The sequence below is a fragment of the Rhinolophus sinicus genome, linkage group LG05 (genome assembly GCF_036562045.2).
Source record: "Rhinolophus sinicus isolate RSC01 linkage group LG05, ASM3656204v1, whole genome shotgun sequence".
Taxonomy (NCBI): domain Eukaryota; kingdom Metazoa; phylum Chordata; class Mammalia; order Chiroptera; family Rhinolophidae; genus Rhinolophus; species Rhinolophus sinicus.
In genome coordinates this window covers 115,527,753-115,545,506 of record NC_133755.1, presented here as the reverse complement: position 1 = coordinate 115,545,506, position 17,754 = coordinate 115,527,753, and the positions used below count along the sequence as shown (strand labels likewise).

The following is a 17,754-nucleotide window of genomic DNA, read 5'->3' as shown; positions in this document are numbered from 1 at the left end:
TTTAGAGAAATTGAGAGTTGAACGAATGCTTTAAAGCCATTTTTTAAATTCAGCTAATACCCCGTATATTTCCCACATGTGCCAGGTAGACGAGTTTTCTGGAAGTCATAGTGTACAGCTCCTTCTTCAGTTCCCACAGATAGCCTTGATATAATTGTCATCCCTTTAATTTCCTAAATAGTTATTATATCTATCTCTTCTGTAATAATCTTAATTTTATCACTCATTATGAATGAAGTCCTTTTTCCCTGACTTCATTCTCATGCCTGCACTTCACACTCTTAAGTTAGCTTACTGACTACTTGTAGTTTCCGGAAGTACTCCACATTTACATTTTCATGACTTTGATCATACTTCTGTCTCTAGTCACCATATGGAATGTTCATTCTCTTTAATAGTAATATTATTATTGAAAAAATAAGAATATCACCAACAAAAGCAGTGTGGTACTCCATATATAGCTTTTACCAGGTGACAGGCACTCTACTTTCATTTACTCAATTTAGTTTTTGCAATAACCCTATGAGGTAGGTACAAATAAGAAAACTGAGGCACAGGAAGCATAAGTTATTTGCCGAAGGTCAAGCATCTATAAAGTAGTCATGCCAGGTCATGAACCAGACATTTCACCCTAGAGTCTATGCTCTTAAGCTACTGCACTACATTGCCTCTTCATGCGTAACACTGTAAGTATCACTGCTTCTGGATTCCTTTCCAGATCTTACTTCTCCAGCTCTCAGGAAAAACAAGCTGCTCCTTGGCTTGGAGCTCATCTGTGTGCTAGCACTTAGGACTTGTTATGGCATTTACACTCTTTTGCTTTGCTTCACGAGAACGGGAATATTGTGTCTTTATATCTCATCCTTGTATTTCCAGTGTTTGGCACATATTTTAATTACAAGGCAAATGGATAAGTAAAGGCATGAAACACCAAATTTTAAAGGTATGGAGGGAACCTTAGAGGTCATCCAATTTAACCTCATTTTATCGATGAAGTGCTTGAGATTGAGTATGATGGTAATATAATATGGATAATTTACCAAAGTTAAGTTTTACTTGTCTTTAAGTGGTTGGTAACCCATTTAATTTACTTCAAAGCTCAGTCAGAAGAACTGGTTTTATAGTTAATTGAGAATGTTGTAGGTAGTGTTGGCAGAGTCTCGTTATAGGTACAGCATTTAACATGTTCTGTTAATATTGTGTGATCAATTGTGTGTCATATCTGTTGTCAGTATGAAATAGACAACTTGGTCTGTGTCATTTCCTTTTGTACATCCTTTAAGTATTTTCTAATGTCAGGTTGATTTTTTTTTTTTTTTTTTTAATCAACAGGACTTTATTGGGGAACAGTGTGTACTTCCAGGCCTTTTTTCCAAGTCAAGTTGTTGTCCTTTCAGTCTTAGTTGTGGAGGGTGCCGTTCAGCTTCAAGTTGTCCTTTCAGTCTTAGTTGTGGAGGGCGCAGCTCAGCTCCAGGTCCAGTTGCCGTTGCTAGTTGCAGGGGGCACAGCCCACCATCCCTTGCGGGAGTCGAACCGGCAACCTTATTGTTGAGAAGGATGCGTTACAACCAACTGAGCCATCAGGGAGCTCAGTGGCAGCTCAGCTCAAGGTGCCGTGTTCAATCTTAGTTGCAGGGGGCTGAGCCCACCATCCCTTGTGGGACTCGAGGAATTGAACTGGCAACCTTGTGGTTGGGAGCCCACTGGCCCATGTGGGAATCGCACCGGCAGCCTTCGGAGTTAGGAGCACGGAGCTCTAACCGCCTGAGCCACCGGGCTGGCCCCTAATTTTTTTTTTTTTTTTTAAAGTATTAGATTGGACATTGTAAGGAATTTTAACAAATGCAACCTTTGAAACCTGTTGATGAGTTTTGAATCTGGGGAATGTATATATGGGGTTAATGATAGTATTCTTTACTCTTTGTATATTTAAAACTTTTTAATGATGAAAAATAGGGGGATATAGGGAGAGATCGGGAAAACCGTATAAACTTAAAGCTATAAGATGAAGAAGGAAAATTAGAGAATTTAAAAAAAACAGGCTAAAAGTCTTAGTCTCTACTTTGGCTATATGAAATTGAAATGTTTATTTGTAAGTATCTATACTTACTGTGTATCTTTTATAGTTTCTTGATGAGCTTACACTGCTGTTGCAGTGAAAACAAGTAATTTATGTATTTTTATTGACTTCATCAGATAAAATTTTTTCTGATAACTGGCTTTGGGTGATTTATATGTATATTTACCTGAAGATCAAAGATGGAAAAATGCATATTAAGTTTTTAGCTTCGTAGGAGAAAAAGCCCCAAGTGAGCTTACTTTTATTTTCAGTATTGTATATTACCTTTGTTTTGCAATTACAATTTTGTTTGGCTACTTCCGAAGTTCGGATTCTTTCATAGGATTCCAGATAGAGGTTTCTATGGATGGTGGGGAGGGGATAGTAGGTAAATGTTAGTTATTGCTAACATCTTACTTTTGTTAGATGTAGGCACATGGGTGTTATTTGTAAGTGGGTTATTTAATAAAATAAGGAGGCTTATGTAGAGGAAAATTCCTAACGCAAGTATTTAACACTTTTCAATACTTAATATAATTGTTGGGAAGTGGACAATTGTTGGGAAGTAACAAATATGGTATCTTTGTATGTGTTAATATTTTGAATTAAAAATTATAGTTATTTCTATTATTCATTCTTATTTGAAGGGTTCTGATGACTGTCTTGTGAAAATCTGGGCAACAGATGATGGGAGATTATTAGCTACTTTAAGAGGACATGCTGCTGAGATATCAGACATGGCTGTAAACTTTGAGAATACCATGATAGCGGCTGGAAGTTGTGATAAAATGATCCGAGTCTGGTGTCTTCGAACATGTGCACCTTTGGCTGTTCTTCAGGGCCACAGTGCATCTATAACATCACTACAGGTAGTTGTTTTAATCCCTGGAAAATCCTTTTTGATTATAATTTAAAGTAAAATTTAAGAAGTTACTTTTATAATCCAATGTATAAAGCCAGCTAAAACAAAGAAATGAATATTTCTGCTTTCTTTATAAATGTGTAGACTTTAAATAACCTGGTAGTCAGTCATGATTGTCAATTCTGGGAGTTTTCCAATTCTATTATTGTTACTATTTGTGTGGTAAAAAATGGGTTTATTGTTTGGACTGTATCACTCTTGTAAAGGCATTTTTTTTCTTTGATTATTTTTCAGTTCTCACCGTTGTGCAGTGGCTCAAAGAGATACCTATCTTCTACGGGGGCAGATGGCACTATTTGTTTTTGGTTGTGGGATGCTGGAACCCTTAAAATAAAGTCAGTTGCTTTTTTAATTCATAGATGTGACATTAAAAACAAATATGTTTAATGGTTGCAATTGCAAAAGTTACAAAGTCAAAAATAGGAATGAATTTACTTTTTTCCCTTGAATAAATAACAAATTCATTTTGGCTTTTCATTGATATTGACCTCTTTCATTTTTATGTTTCCCTTTTTCCTTTTATGCTTCAAAGAATGTTTTCTTATGTTAACATGTTTGTTTCTTTTTTCACTTATCTTTGTCATAGCCTTAGCTCTTTCCTTCAAAATACTCCTGTCTTATTACCACTCGTTTTCTTTTTTTTTCCTTACGGGAACACAAAACTGAAACCACTGTGTTTGTTTGCTAAGGATTGTAAAAGTTCTGCAGTACACTCTGGTTGAGATTGAAGGTTCTAATTATTTTTGAAATGTTTCCCTAATCTGAGAAAAACTAGGTCAACATGTATATTAAGTAGGGCTTTAAATATGATCACTGTATTGGAACATTACAAATACATTGTATATGTATTGGAGTTGATATCATGTAAAATCTATAATTATTTTCTTTAATATGGTTGATTATAACATTTTTTGTCAGTAGTAATGTAAGACATAATCTAATATAATTGTACAATTAATGAAAAGATAGTTGAATGTGACCTATTTTCTAAAGATCACTGTTTTGAATGAGCTATATTATTATAGTTGACCTAAGAATCAAATCGTCAAGATTTTCACTAGAATAAATGTCAGATTCTTCTTTTTTGGCATCTTATAAGACATATTTTGTCACATTAGAAGATAAACAAAGGGAGATATTTAATTAATAATGTCTGATATGAAAAAGTTTAGTTATTCATAGTATGCATATGCCACAGAGGCAGCACCCACTTTGCTAGTGTGTTCATGTTTACAAATGACTTATTTCCTAATGTATTTGTGCATTGCTATTCTACTCTATAAAAAACTAAGAACCTATTAAATTTGATTAGGAGTAAATATAACTAATTACTACATGTCTGGTGTGACAGTGGCTTTGGGATTGTTTTATGTGTGGATTGTTGTGTAATCAGGAGCTCCTACAAAATCTGTATCTAGAGTTTCTACGAGATCTGCTGATCATGACACATAATGATTTTGAACTTGTTTTTAGAAAGAGAGCCATCTGTTGCTACTTATTTAATTCTGTCCTTCTGTGATTGTTTTTTGAAACAGCTGATTTCTGGTGTTGCTACTCCCTTTGGGATATTTTTAATTGTTTATTTTTTGTATTATAGTCCAAGACCTGCAAAATTTACAGAGCGTCCTAGGCCTGGAGTTCAAATGATCTGTTCTTCTTTTAGTGCTGGTAAGATTTTGTTCTCCCTAATTTTCCGCTTAAAATTGGACATTAGAAAGTTTCTAGTGGAACACATAAAATTTTGGAAAATATTTACTGTTGTAATATAAATCATATTCTCATGTACATGGCAGGGGATGGAAATATTTAGAAATATTTGAACTTTGCTAGAGTTTACTATGTATACTCACATGACTATTATTTTTTTTGAAGAAGACCATAATGCTATCTTAGGAAAGAATAAATAGTTTCAAATTTTACTCTGTTAAAGAATAAATCTTTGAGTAGTTATCTTGCTGGAAGAAATGTATTTTAAATTGGCTTTATATTTTCATGGATTTTTGGAGGTATCACATATTGCTAAGTAAAATAAATTTGATATTTGTACAACTTTATTAACTACTTTGCTCCAAAACTGTTCTTATTTGCTCTTTAAAAGGTAGCTGTATAACAATGCTGATATTCCAATTAAATTTTGAGTTTATGCAACAGCGTTTTGAATGAATATCAGTCTTTTTAAGCAAATTATGATCTGGAGATTTGAATTAATAAGAAAATAAAATGAAACATGAATAGATTTAATACTTAATGTTCCTAATACCAGTTATTTCCAGTTTTACTTAGTCTTTTCATTTCATAAGTTGGATAGCAGTAGTGCTTGAGAGAGTGTGCAAACTGATGACATGCATCTGTTTTTGCCATGTTAATATCTAAACATCTTTAATTTTTAACTTCCAGATTTCCACTGTTGCTTCCATGAACAGTTTTCCTTCCACCGTGTTTCCCCGAAAATAAGATCTAGCCAGACCATCAGCTCTAATGCGTCTTTTGGAGCAAAAATTAATATAAGACCCGGTATAATATATAATACCCAGTCTTATATAATTAATATATTATAATATAATACCCTGTCTAATATAATATAATAAAATACCTGGTATAATATAATATAATACCGGGTCTTATATTAATTTTTGCTCCAAAAGACGCATTAGAGCTGATGGTCCGGCTAGGTCTTATTTTCGGGGAAACACAGTAGTAATAACACAAATGTAGGCTCTATACATGCATTCAGAGTACTTTAATACAATTATATATAGCACTGTTTTCAACACTGTGGGAGAATATTGATTCCAAAGAGAGAGTAGTTTGAATATACAAATAACTATAATGGAAGGTAGGATGTATGTGCTATAAGACAAAGTCTTAACGAGAGTTCAGAAGAAAACAGGGTTATTTGATTGCAAAGCTTTATAAAGACAACTTACTGAAGGAGTTGGACCCTAAAAGTTTGAAAGAATTTTAACAGATGACAGACGGGGCAAAAGAGGGACTTCAGCAATTATTTGTAATTACTTAGTGAAATCATTTGTAGTGGAATGCTTTACTTTTGTAAATATTGAAAAACTCATCCTAGTCAAAGCTATGTTAACAAACTTTACTAAATTCAGATTAGATGTCTTATATACTTAGGATAAATAGGAATAGTTTTACAGTAAAGTATTAATCATTCAGTATATATAGTGATGTTGCTTGCATTGCATTTTCTCATTTTCAGAGATTTTGAAATTGTGTTTTACTCATAAATGTTTGCTGTTATTCTTCAGGTGGAATGTTTCTGGCCACAGGAAGCACAGATCATATTATTAGGGTTTATTTTTTTGGATCAGGTCAGCCAGAAAAAATATCAGAATTGGAGTTTCATACTGTAAGTATTAGTAAAAAGGATTAGATGAGCACAATTTAAATGACTATACCAGTTTATTATATACTGATCCTCTTTTTGTTTATCTGTTTATATATAGGACAAAGTTGACAGTATCCAGTTTTCCAACACTAGTAACAGGTAAAATAATTATTTTTGTTAAATTTAATTCCAATTTAAAAGTTATGCAATAAAGACTATTTTTATACTCAAGATTTTAATTAGATTTGTATATGAATTAACCATCTAAAATAAAAATCTTGACCAGTTATGCTAAAAAGTGAATATAGCCTTCACATGCATGTAAACACGTCTTTGTTTTATTTGTAATAATGTTTATTTGGCTACTTTTAATAACAGGGACTTTTAGCCACATTATTTATTTCCTGTACTTATCAAAGTATAGGGAAATTTTTAAATAGAGATTGGAAACGTATCACAATGTAATATTTGAAGCAGAACTGTCAATTGATAAACTTAGATGACATTGTTTAAATTTTTCCATGTTCTTGTTTCAAAATGAAAAAAAAAAGGAATTTCTAAGTACCTTGAGTAAAAACAAGTCAAGTTCATTAATGCTGGGAGGAAAATCAGTATTTTTCTGTTGGAAAATATAAGTTTTATTTCTGAGGTAGTAAATAATGGCCTTGAATCTCAGCCTTATTGAATGTTTTTTTGAGACCTAGCCATAAACATTGGAATATGTTTGTATAAAATTGTAAGAACCTATAAAGTTTCAGAAGTTCTTAGATTTGCAGGGAATACCTGATAGAGTAATCTTTATTGTATTAGAATATTGTGGAAGTAAAGATGAGTGCTGTCTTTCTTAGTGTTTTTAAATACGTAATTCTGGGAAAGTACATTTCTTTGGGGGATGGGCTCCTTTTAATACAGGTTTGTAAGTGGGAGTCGTGATGGGACAGCGCGTATTTGGCAATTTAAACGAAGAGAATGGAAGAGCATTTTGTTGGATATGGCTACTCGTCCAGCAGGGTAAGCGGTCAAATTTTAAATAATACATAAATGTAGGTAGATCATTTAGAGTATGTTATATTAATTCCTGTTAAAATGATTATAATAAATATAGGTACTATTAGAGATGAAAGGCTTTAATTTTTATTAAATGATTTTTTTGCAGTATCTGAGAAGACCTGCATTAATGATTTTTTTCAGTTTAGTTTTGTTAAGGGGATGATAATACTGTAAGAGTAGTTTAAGTTTCACTAGTTTTTTAAAAGCAAAACATATTATAATGTTCTATGTGTCACAGAGGGATGATGTGGTATATCCAATGGTTTTCTCCAGCCAAGAGAAATTATATTACACCTTGTAATTGTTATTTTGGTCTTAATATTTTAGCATTTTTTTCTATTTGTATTTGTGTGTAGTAGTCTCTGATGGATGGAAAAACAAAGCAGTTAGCAGGGCATGACAGCAACAGTAAAAGATGGAGCGTGAGCAGCATGACATACAGAGTTCCTGGGTCCAGATAGAGTTAAAGCAGTGATATTTTTACTCCACGTCATCTATAACTAGGGGCTCATCTATAACTAGGGGCTTAGGAGGGCTGGAATCCTGGGCTTGCTGAGTCAGTGCAGTAATTTTTGCCATCATTCTATGTTTATTGAAGCTATTTTTTTTTTTTTTTAAAGATTTTATTGGGGAAGGGGAACAGGACTTTATTGGGGAACAGTGTGTACTTCCAGGACTTTTTTTTCCAAGTCAAGTTGTTGTCCTTTCAGTCTTAGTTGTGCGCAGCTCAGCTTCTGGTCCAGTTACCATTCATTGCTAGTTGCAGGGGGCACAGCCCACCATCCCTTATGGGACTTGAGGAATCGAACTGGCAACCTTGTGGTTGAGAGCCCGCACTCCAACCAACTGAGCCATCTGAGAGCTCAGCGGCAGCTCAGCTCAAGGTGCCATGTTCAATCTTAGTTGCAGGGGGCGCAACCCACCATCCCTTATGGGACTCGAGGAATTGAACTGGCAACCTTGTGGTTGAGAGCCCACTGGCCCATGTGGGAATCGAACTGGCAGCCTTTGGAGCTAGGAGCACGGAGCTCCAACCTCCTGAGCCACCAGGCCAGCCCCAAACTATTCTTAATTACAGTTAAGTGATAGTTAATGTTAATGAATATAAATTAAGAGATAATATATTTAGGTTTTTGTCATACTGATGATATTTATAAATGATGTCTGCGTAAACAAATACTGCCTCCATCACTTTCAGCCAAAACCTTCAAGGAGTAGAAGATAAAATCACAAAAATGAAAGTAACTATGGTAGCATGGGATCGACATGACAATACAGTTATAACTGCAGTTAATAACATGACTTTGAAAGTTTGGAATTCTTACACTGGTCAACTAATTCACGTTCTGATGGTGAGAAAAAAGATTAATTTTTATTTGGCATATTTGAAACTGATTGTAGAATGGAATATTTTCATTGAAGAATGAAGTATTTTATGTTAACTAAAAGACTAACTTGCTAGATGGATAATAGGTCTTTGCAAGCTATTGGAAATAAATTTAAAATGCAGTTAAATAGGTTTGGCTTGAAAATACCAGATCCTTGCTGTTTTTCAGTATGTGGGGCTGCATCAGTAATATTCTCAGGTTTCACCAAATGATTGCAAAGGCCTGGACAGTGATAGTGTAGTAGCTCAGCTTCATTATTACACAGTGATAAATATGAAGATTTTTGCCACTTTAATAATTCTTAAAACTTAAAATTCTAGAAATGTTTCCGTATTGGTGTTTGAATTTTCTTTTTTAATGTTTATAATTCTTTGCTACTTCAAAAATATTTCAGGGTCATGAAGATGAGGTGTTTGTTCTTGAGCCACACCCATTTGATCCAAGAGTTCTCTTTTCTGCTGGTCATGATGGAAATGTGATAGTATGGGATCTGGCAAGAGGAGTCAAAATTCGATCTTACTTCAATATGGTAATTATCAGTCTCTTCATAGCTTTTAAAGAATTGGGGACTTCTTGACTCAGGTACTCTGCATATCACAAAGGAAATCCATTTAAGAATTGGTTCAGACATTATTTTGACTGTAAGTTTCAAAAGGTTGCTTATTCCTCACTTCAGATGCTCAATTTGAAAGAAAATTGTACATATTACAATACATGAATATTGTGATAACTAAGCTAGTTTTTAAAATAGTTTTAACAGTGAAACTGATGAGAAACTCACAAATCTGAAGAAATATAGGTAAAACAAAAGTTTGAAAACTGTGAAGAAATTATAGTGAATATTATGTTACTGTATTTTATTAGTAGTCTTGTAGTATAACAATTTATTAAAATAACACCCATTCTAAATTTAAAGCCAAAGAATCAGTCATTCTTGCCGTTTTTTCAAGTTATAGTATGTTAGATACTTATATGGGATTAAACCCTTTTCCTTCCATATTTTGCTTCTTACATAGAATTTTAGTGTATTTTCCTAAGTATTGAATTGCAGTGGTTTAATATCACATATACTTTATTCTGCAGTGTTCCACTCCTCTCTAACCACTATATGAAGTATAAAGTGCTCCTCAAATGCTACTGTTTACATATTTTTTAAATCTACTTCCTATATATCAGTGGTACCTTTCAACAAAGAGAACAGAAAGAAAAATGTGTTTCTACTATTTTGACACGTTTACATTTTACTTAAAAATCAATGATAGGGATCTCTGGTAATAAATCATAGCAGTAGTATATATGTGGTCAGAATTATTTTGCAAAAGAAATTATTTCACTAAACAGTCTTGTGAAATATAATGGTTTGTGAAAAAAATTCATGAAAGTGATTCAATACTTGATTGATAATCATAGTAAAGTTAACTTCTACATGATAAGAAGTAATAAAAACAATTTGAGGGAAGAGTATGCAGAAGATAATAAAAGGAATTTTTGTTAGTGAAGAAATTAACTTGAGCTGTTTTGTCATTATGTCTTAGTGTACAATAAGGTAAGAAATAAGATTTATCAATTGTTATTTTCCTAAAAAGACCATGGTAATTGTTTGAGGTACAGCTGTTAGTGATGGATGGATTTCCTTAGTGATTATATGTATAGAGGAGTTTTTTTAAAAAAGCAAATCTTTAAATATGCTGGTAAAATTTTTTTTTCACCTTTTTGTATCCTTGTGTGTCTGGTTTGCTTCTTCTTGGGACATCTCTGTTGGAAAAGGAAATTAGTCGTTTTTCAATTTGTCTTTATAGTTTCAAAAGAAAACAGTTTGCGGCCTATATACATATGAGTGACTAGTAATTTTGTATTTTCAAAGGGCATTGGTGTATTACTGAGTGTTTATAGGGAAAATGTTCTCTCATACTTGAATATTACTTTTACCTTTAAGTTATAAAGGTGAATTTTTTCTCTTCAGGTAAGTCGATCACACTAATACTCTACCGTATCAGTATATACGAAAATTGCAGCGCCTTGAGATTGAAGTGATTTACTCTTAGATCCTTACAAATTAGTGATACAACAAGGAGTAGAAGTCACTCATATTATATTGTATATTCTTTGAAACTAGCTAAGGGGTTATATTATTGCTTTATATATTATTGTTTAATAAGAGTTTTAGATAAGGATATTTTTCCTGCTCTTTTTGAATAAGAGAGAGAAAAGCCTCTAAACGGCAGAAGAAACAAATTTATATAATAAGTAGAATTGGATAGTATCCATAGAATCTTCAGACTCTTTGAGAAAAATAAAACAAAAAGGATTAAAAATATATCCTGCATTTTAAAAAATGAGGTGAGCTACTGTTCCATCTCATTAGAATAAAGCTACTCTTTAAATTTTTCTCGATTTTTAATGGCTTCCAAAATACTCCTACATATTACCTCATTTGGGTCTCATAAAAACCTTGTAATATAATCAGGGTAGATTTTATTATTACTGGTTTTATGAATGGAGAAACAGAGATGAAGTGCTTTGCCCAGGTTTATCTAGGTTACACGGCTGTTTTAAGGTCACTTGGGATTTAAACCCATGTTTTTTTTGTTCGTTGCTAATGTGTTCTTAAGTGCTAACTGTAGTTATGGTTGGTCATTGCACAGCTAACATTCAACTATATCCAGTTAATGATTCGTGTGTATGTGTGGGGGGAAATGTTTCCATAATGCTATTAACTCTGAGTACATCTATTGAGATCTTATAATTTAGCTTGACAATTTTTTTTCTATCTGTCTCTTAATTTGTAAGTTATCTAAATGCCCTAGTTTTTGCTCTTCACTCTTTTGTTCTTTTCATTGTTTGTTTTATCTATGGGCAGATGGAAGATAAAGCATCCAGCATTGCTATTAAGATTAAAACAATTTGAGGCAGAGTAGAAGCTTGTGTTCACTATCCACTATCATGATGAATTTTGGCTGTAGTTGTAACTGTTGTACTCTCTAGCTAATAAGTAAGCTTTTGAGTTACTAAAATACCATGAAAGTTGATTGAGTACAAATTCAATCCCTGACATTAAATTGTATTAGTAATCACAAATTCAGTTTAGTAAATATTTTTTTGTGCGCTATGTGGAGGGACTAGTTATACTGGAATATTCCATTTTTAGACTAGAAATGGTGAAAGGTTAGGTGAAGTATTATTAAGATTAACGTTTTGTGTGAGTTTTAAAATCAAAGCTTATAGCATGAATAAGTAAATTAACCATTAAACCTATGACCAGCAAATAAGGAATGTAAATTGCACTTTTAAAAGAACAAAAGTTTTACATACAAATTCTTAAACATACAGGTTTTATCAAGTATATTTTGAGACTACTGCTTTAATATTAGTCCCTTTTTTTATAATTGCATTTTCCATTTGAAATTTATAGTGTCTTTGCAAAAGGTAATGAAATCATGTAATAATAAATGATTGGTTTGTATTAATCAGCATTTTTTTGCACTTTTCTTACCTATTACAGAAGTTAAAATTCTTTTTTAAAATTTTATAGAGTAAAAAATCTTATGTCATCAAAAACCTTTTCAGAGATGAAAGATTGAATTTTTAAATTTCTATGTTTGATATATAGTAATTAAATTTTAATACATAAATTTATTAATACATTTAATACATTTTAAATATTGAGCCATTAATATTTTACTGGTATTCATCATTCAGATAAATATCCTAATTTTTTTTTTTCCTGTGTCAAGTCTTAACAACACTTTTCAAAATCTTATCCTTTATTTTAGGATCACTTTAATTTATAAATAAAATAAAAGGTTTGCGATTGATAATTGAGATAAAGATATTTAATTCCTTGTATGCTTACATGATTTCCTAATTTATTTCATTTCCAAATCATCAATGGATTCTCAAGTTGCTAGTCGTTTTGTCTAGAAAGTGATGGAGTCATTTTCATTACTTCTACTGCTAACTTTCATCTTAATAGAGGATCTGTTTAGCAGTTGGGATGATAAAAGCAGTTGGGGAGTGGATTTTGGGTTTGTTTTTGCTACTTATAAGAAGTATATGACAGGTGAGATGATGTAACATAGGGTATGAAATGGAATAGACTACGTATTCCTTGCATTCCCTATCCCCTTTGTTGTTTCATCTTTAACTAAAAATAATCTTAAAATAAACTTTTAAAAGTATTTGTTGGAAAAGCATAATATATAATGTAGAAACTTTGAATGTTTCTTTTTTTTTTTTTAAATGAGCCGCAGAAAAAACGAGAGAATATTGTCAAGAGGTTATGAACATAAGGCAACTTTATTCTTTTTTACAAAAAAGTAAATTCTAGGCCTTACATTTTGTTTATCTACATTCTTCAAAAAACTATGTAACTTATTCATGTTTCAGCTGACCAGTCCTTATATAACTTGTGTTTTGGGGAAAAAGTAGAGTATATTTGGATATTATATTGATGGCAGACAGTGTGTGTTAAGAATATTCCAAACTATTCGGGTATAGTTTAGCAAGCCTACATTTTTGTTTTGGGTAGTGGCAAAAGGTAAATATCAGTATTGCTTTGTTTTGACAGAAGTTCTAAACTCTAGTTTAAATGCTCTAAATTCTAACTTAAATGCTGAGAGGCAGATAAATTGTTCCCAGAAATAACTTGAAAATGTGTATAAACTCTCTGAAGTTGAGGGCTTTTGTAATAGTTCCGTTACCTGAAAGAGGTGGGCAACTTTAGGAGTTTATATAAAGTATAGATGTTCCTAAATTCACAGTTATTTTTTAACGTTTTTTTCTCTTAAATTATCACAGTATAGCCAAGTTTCAACTAAAGGCTAGCTAAGTGAATATTAAATTTAATTGAAAAGATGAAGAGAGACTTTCAAATTCTTAGTACTAGGCCATTTGATTATCAGATAGTAGATAAAGTGTTTGGAATGGTATTTGTAGATTCCACATTAGTAGCTTTCCTCATGTGTCTGGCGCTTTTGCTTTATCTTTACTGCTCTCTTTCTATACCTAGTGTTCTAGCTGTGTCTATGAATCTCTCCATGTCTTTATATTTCTATTATGTTATTCAAAGCTCTCTTCTGGTTGCCTCTTGTCTGGTTCTGATTTTAACTGAAGACTATAATATGTCTCTTGCTAGAAAACAATTTTACTGAATTTGATTTTTGCTTTATTTTTTTGTTGTTTCATGGGTAAATTCCAAATAACAATTTTATTTATTTAATTCAATTTTTTCTTATTTTTATAATTGTTAACCTTTCTTTTACTTGAGATTTTAAAAAAATGTTCCAGTGTCCACTAATCCAGAACAATAAATTTCTCCTTGCAACGTTCCAAATGAGCAGAGGCTGCCAATCCACCACTCAGAATTTTTGCACACGTATACTTCTGACATTAACATGTTCTCAGTGTTACTGCTATTTCAGTTTTTGGCAATTATTATAACTGCATGTATCTAGGAAAGGGAGAAAGAAAAGCTCAAAATAGGTATATTTCATATCATGTTCTCTTGTGAATCAAGATTTCGGGATATCGTATCTCTGTCTCTCTCATTCTCTCTCTCTTTTTTTTCCTTCCTCCTTCCCTCCCTCCCTCTCTTCCTTCCTCTCCTTTCTTTCCTTCCTTCCTTCTTCCTTTCTTCCTTCCTTCCTTCTATCTCATTACCTGTCATCATCTAACAAGATGTCATATCAGCACTCTGTATGTTAAAGGATTCTTTGATGCTTCCAGTCTTTGTTTCAGCCTCTCTGGGTAAGGAATTACCTTCAATCTTCTGATTATAAACTTAAGTTATCACTAATTTCTTTCAGGTTTCTGGGGTTCTTTTAGATTCTGTCTCTTTCTCATCTATATCTTGGTATCAAAGACATACCTTAAAATTTGTTGCCATGAATGTGAGTTTGTCTCTCTAGCTTATCACAGTGTATTTACTTTTATGTAGTAATTCTTTGACATGCTCTATGAGTCGCTATCATAAAGGTATTTGAGATTTGATAGTTACAAGGGAAAGTATGTAAAATGCATAATGTAAACACACAGGTGAAGACATTTTGATTAGCAAATAGTTGAGTGTTTATTTTGTTCATGAGCACAAAATATGGAGACCACAAGGAAGAGAAAGTCACAGCACTTGTTTTCAGCCAGCTTGCAGTTAAATTAGGGGGAAATACCTGAAAAAAATGAAAAAAAGAAGTAATGATAAGTAGTTTCAAATGGTAGCATGAATATGAGAAGAAGTAATTGCTGTATCTAAAGACGTAGGGATCATTTCAGGTGATTGGTCAAAGGTTTTATTGTGGAAGAATTGAAACTATGCATCGAAAGGATAAATAAGAATTGAATCAGTAAGAAAGAATTAATTTTATAAGTAAGAAGAGTATTATAAATAACCAAGCAAGAAATGTTAAGACATGTTCATAGAACAATTTTTATAAAATTGGGAATAGATTTTGAAAAATGGATGGTAAAATGAAAAGCGTCAAGTTGAGGTGGATTGCTGATGGCCTCAAAATATCTTATGAACATAAAGAATAGTAACAGTTTAGGGATTTTGATAAATTACTGTATATTTCCAAAACTTAAAGAGAAAAATAGTTTGAATGCCAGTAGTAGTATTTCAGGTATGAAATTGGATAGGTGGGGGGGAGAACTATTTTCATTAGTGAATCCTTGATGAAAAATTACAGAGGTTAAGTAGTAGGAAATTTGTATAAGGAAAAAAAAATGTTTGTAGGACTTGGTTTTGTAATTGATAGGATTAGGGCTGGAGAATGACAGAGATTTAATAAATGTGTTGAGAGTATTGAGTCTTGGTGATTTTGATAACAGTGATATTAATGGAAATATGAAAGGTGAAGGAAAACTGATTTTTTTAGTTCATTTTTATATGTTTATTGTGACATAGTGTTGAACTATCTTGTTAGAAATAGCCAGTCAGCACTTGGAGATAGAATACTTAGAGGGTCTAGGAGTAAAGAGAAAGAAATGTTGAATGTAGAATGGTGTTTACTTCCTGATGGAGATAGAGAAGGCAGTGGAGAGGGCTTGAAACAACTTAGCAGTAGTTCTATTTAGCAAGATGGAGAAGAAATCAGTCTCTGGAGAGAGTGTAAGATACTATGTCAGGGAGGTCAAAGAAGGAGAATAGATTTCAAGATGGATTTGGTTAGTAGTGTTGCTGCCCTCAGAGAAATCAGAATATGGTAAACAAAATGCTGTTAAATTTGAAGATGAATTACTTATTTTGGTAGTGTATTTTTCTTTTGATGAAAATTAGAGCTGATTCTTCAAAATGACTTTTATGTATCTATTGGTTTTATTAAGCCAGTTACAGCAGTTTCCTTTTTATATAAATTTATCTTGGCACCACTTATTTTAAATAGCTGTCTTGAATTTATATGTAATGTTACCATAAAGAATTTTCAATATTAAACATTCATTCAGTAATGATCTTTTAAAGTAATTTCATGGCGCCTGGACTATTGGAGTGTAGATAGCTTCCATTCCTATTCTTTGTTTGCACTATAACTATTGTAATGGTTAGAAGGTAGCCAAAGTATGTTTTAATCATACATTTGACAGTTTCTGTCCTTAGTATGTAGTGTACATTCTTAATTAAGTTTATTTTTCCCCAGGTTGATAAACTTTAAAGGTTCTTCATATATAAGGAAGAACTTTCTGAGTCTATCACATAAAATTAGTAGGATATTTAAGATGATTCATAATTTTAAATTGTGGAGGATTTTCTAGGTAATATGCTCCCTTCTAATTAATGGTATATTTTGAAAAAAGGAACGAGATAAAAAAATTGGCGCTGGTCATAGATTTGTATTATAATGATTCCATAAGAGGATGATTCTGCTTGAGATGACCCTTATTTTTAACCTTCCTGTTTTGTGTTGCGTTCCTCTTCCTAGATACTTCCTACATATTTGTCATATACAGCTGTACGTATGTTTCTCATGATTGATATAATTTAGATCTTATAATTTTAGTCTGCATTTTAGTACTTTTAGTGTACTTCATTTCCAGATTTGTCCATTTCTAAAAAGCCTTCCTGAATATCAGAAGGCAGGATTTTAGGACTCCAGTCATCATGTAGATTATCTCTGTCATTTCACAGAGAGATTAGGTGATTTATCCATTATTAGAGGAGAGATCTTTAGGGCCTTAGGCCTCATTTCTGTGTCTCCGTTAATTATCCATCTTTCTACTTCACAAATACTATATTAAAAAGTTGTGGATAGTATTCTGCCTTGAAAAAGGTACTGATATTTTTCATTAAATATGACAATTCTATCATCAGGTCTTAACTCACATGTTTCTGTATTGATTCTGTTATTTTCAAATTCAGTATAACATCTAAACTAAAAAGATTGTACTACTCATTTCTTGGAAATATTTCCAGAATTCTTTAGTCAGTATGAGAATTTTCCTACAAAGGAGTCATGATTTTAACTTGTCTGGTCCTTTCATTTTTTGCTTAAAAAAAACCAAAATAACTCCTTTATTATAATCACTAAAAGTATTTTTCTATTTTCTTTTAACTTGTGTTCTTGAAATTTTTGGACTAATTAGCAAGTACTATCTCCTGGATTTTATCAGCCTTCCTTCTTGTGATTTAATGTACATGAGTTTTATTATGTGGGGTTTAACATATGTCTCAAATAATGTTTAGCAAGCATACTGGATTTTATTAGCGAAATAGTTCATCTAAAATTCTCTTATTTTGAAAATTTCTCATTAATTTTTTTAAATTTACTACAGCTGCAATTTTACTACAGCTGCAATTTACTACTAGCATAAGTTCTGTATAATATTAAATTTTATGTTGACTTATTTTCTTATTAAGCAGTACATTTAATTTTATGATAGGCGCATATGACTTTAATATGGATAGATAGGATTTTTTTCTTTTGGTTTTTGAACATAAGCCTCATTGCTTTGTAGTTACACATGCATATTCAAAGAGTGCCTTCATTTTTAAATTTTTTCT

General features: G+C 32.1%; 1 protein-coding gene across 1 annotated transcript in view; it reads left to right on the top strand.

The window, feature by feature from the left end:
• PHIP (PHIP subunit of CUL4-Ring ligase complex) overlaps window positions 1-17,754 on the top strand; it is a 118,957-nt gene that overhangs the window by 39,155 nt on the left and 62,048 nt on the right. Inside the window, exons 8-15 of the mRNA XM_074333220.1 lie at window positions 2,707-2,928; window positions 3,216-3,316; window positions 4,579-4,649; window positions 6,248-6,348; window positions 6,446-6,486; window positions 7,240-7,338; window positions 8,576-8,729; window positions 9,160-9,294. Coding sequence (XP_074189321.1) covers window positions 2,707-2,928; window positions 3,216-3,316; window positions 4,579-4,649; window positions 6,248-6,348; window positions 6,446-6,486; window positions 7,240-7,338; window positions 8,576-8,729; window positions 9,160-9,294 — 924 coding nt within the window. The remainder of the gene's footprint in view (window positions 1-2,706; window positions 2,929-3,215; window positions 3,317-4,578; window positions 4,650-6,247; window positions 6,349-6,445; window positions 6,487-7,239; window positions 7,339-8,575; window positions 8,730-9,159; window positions 9,295-17,754) is intronic.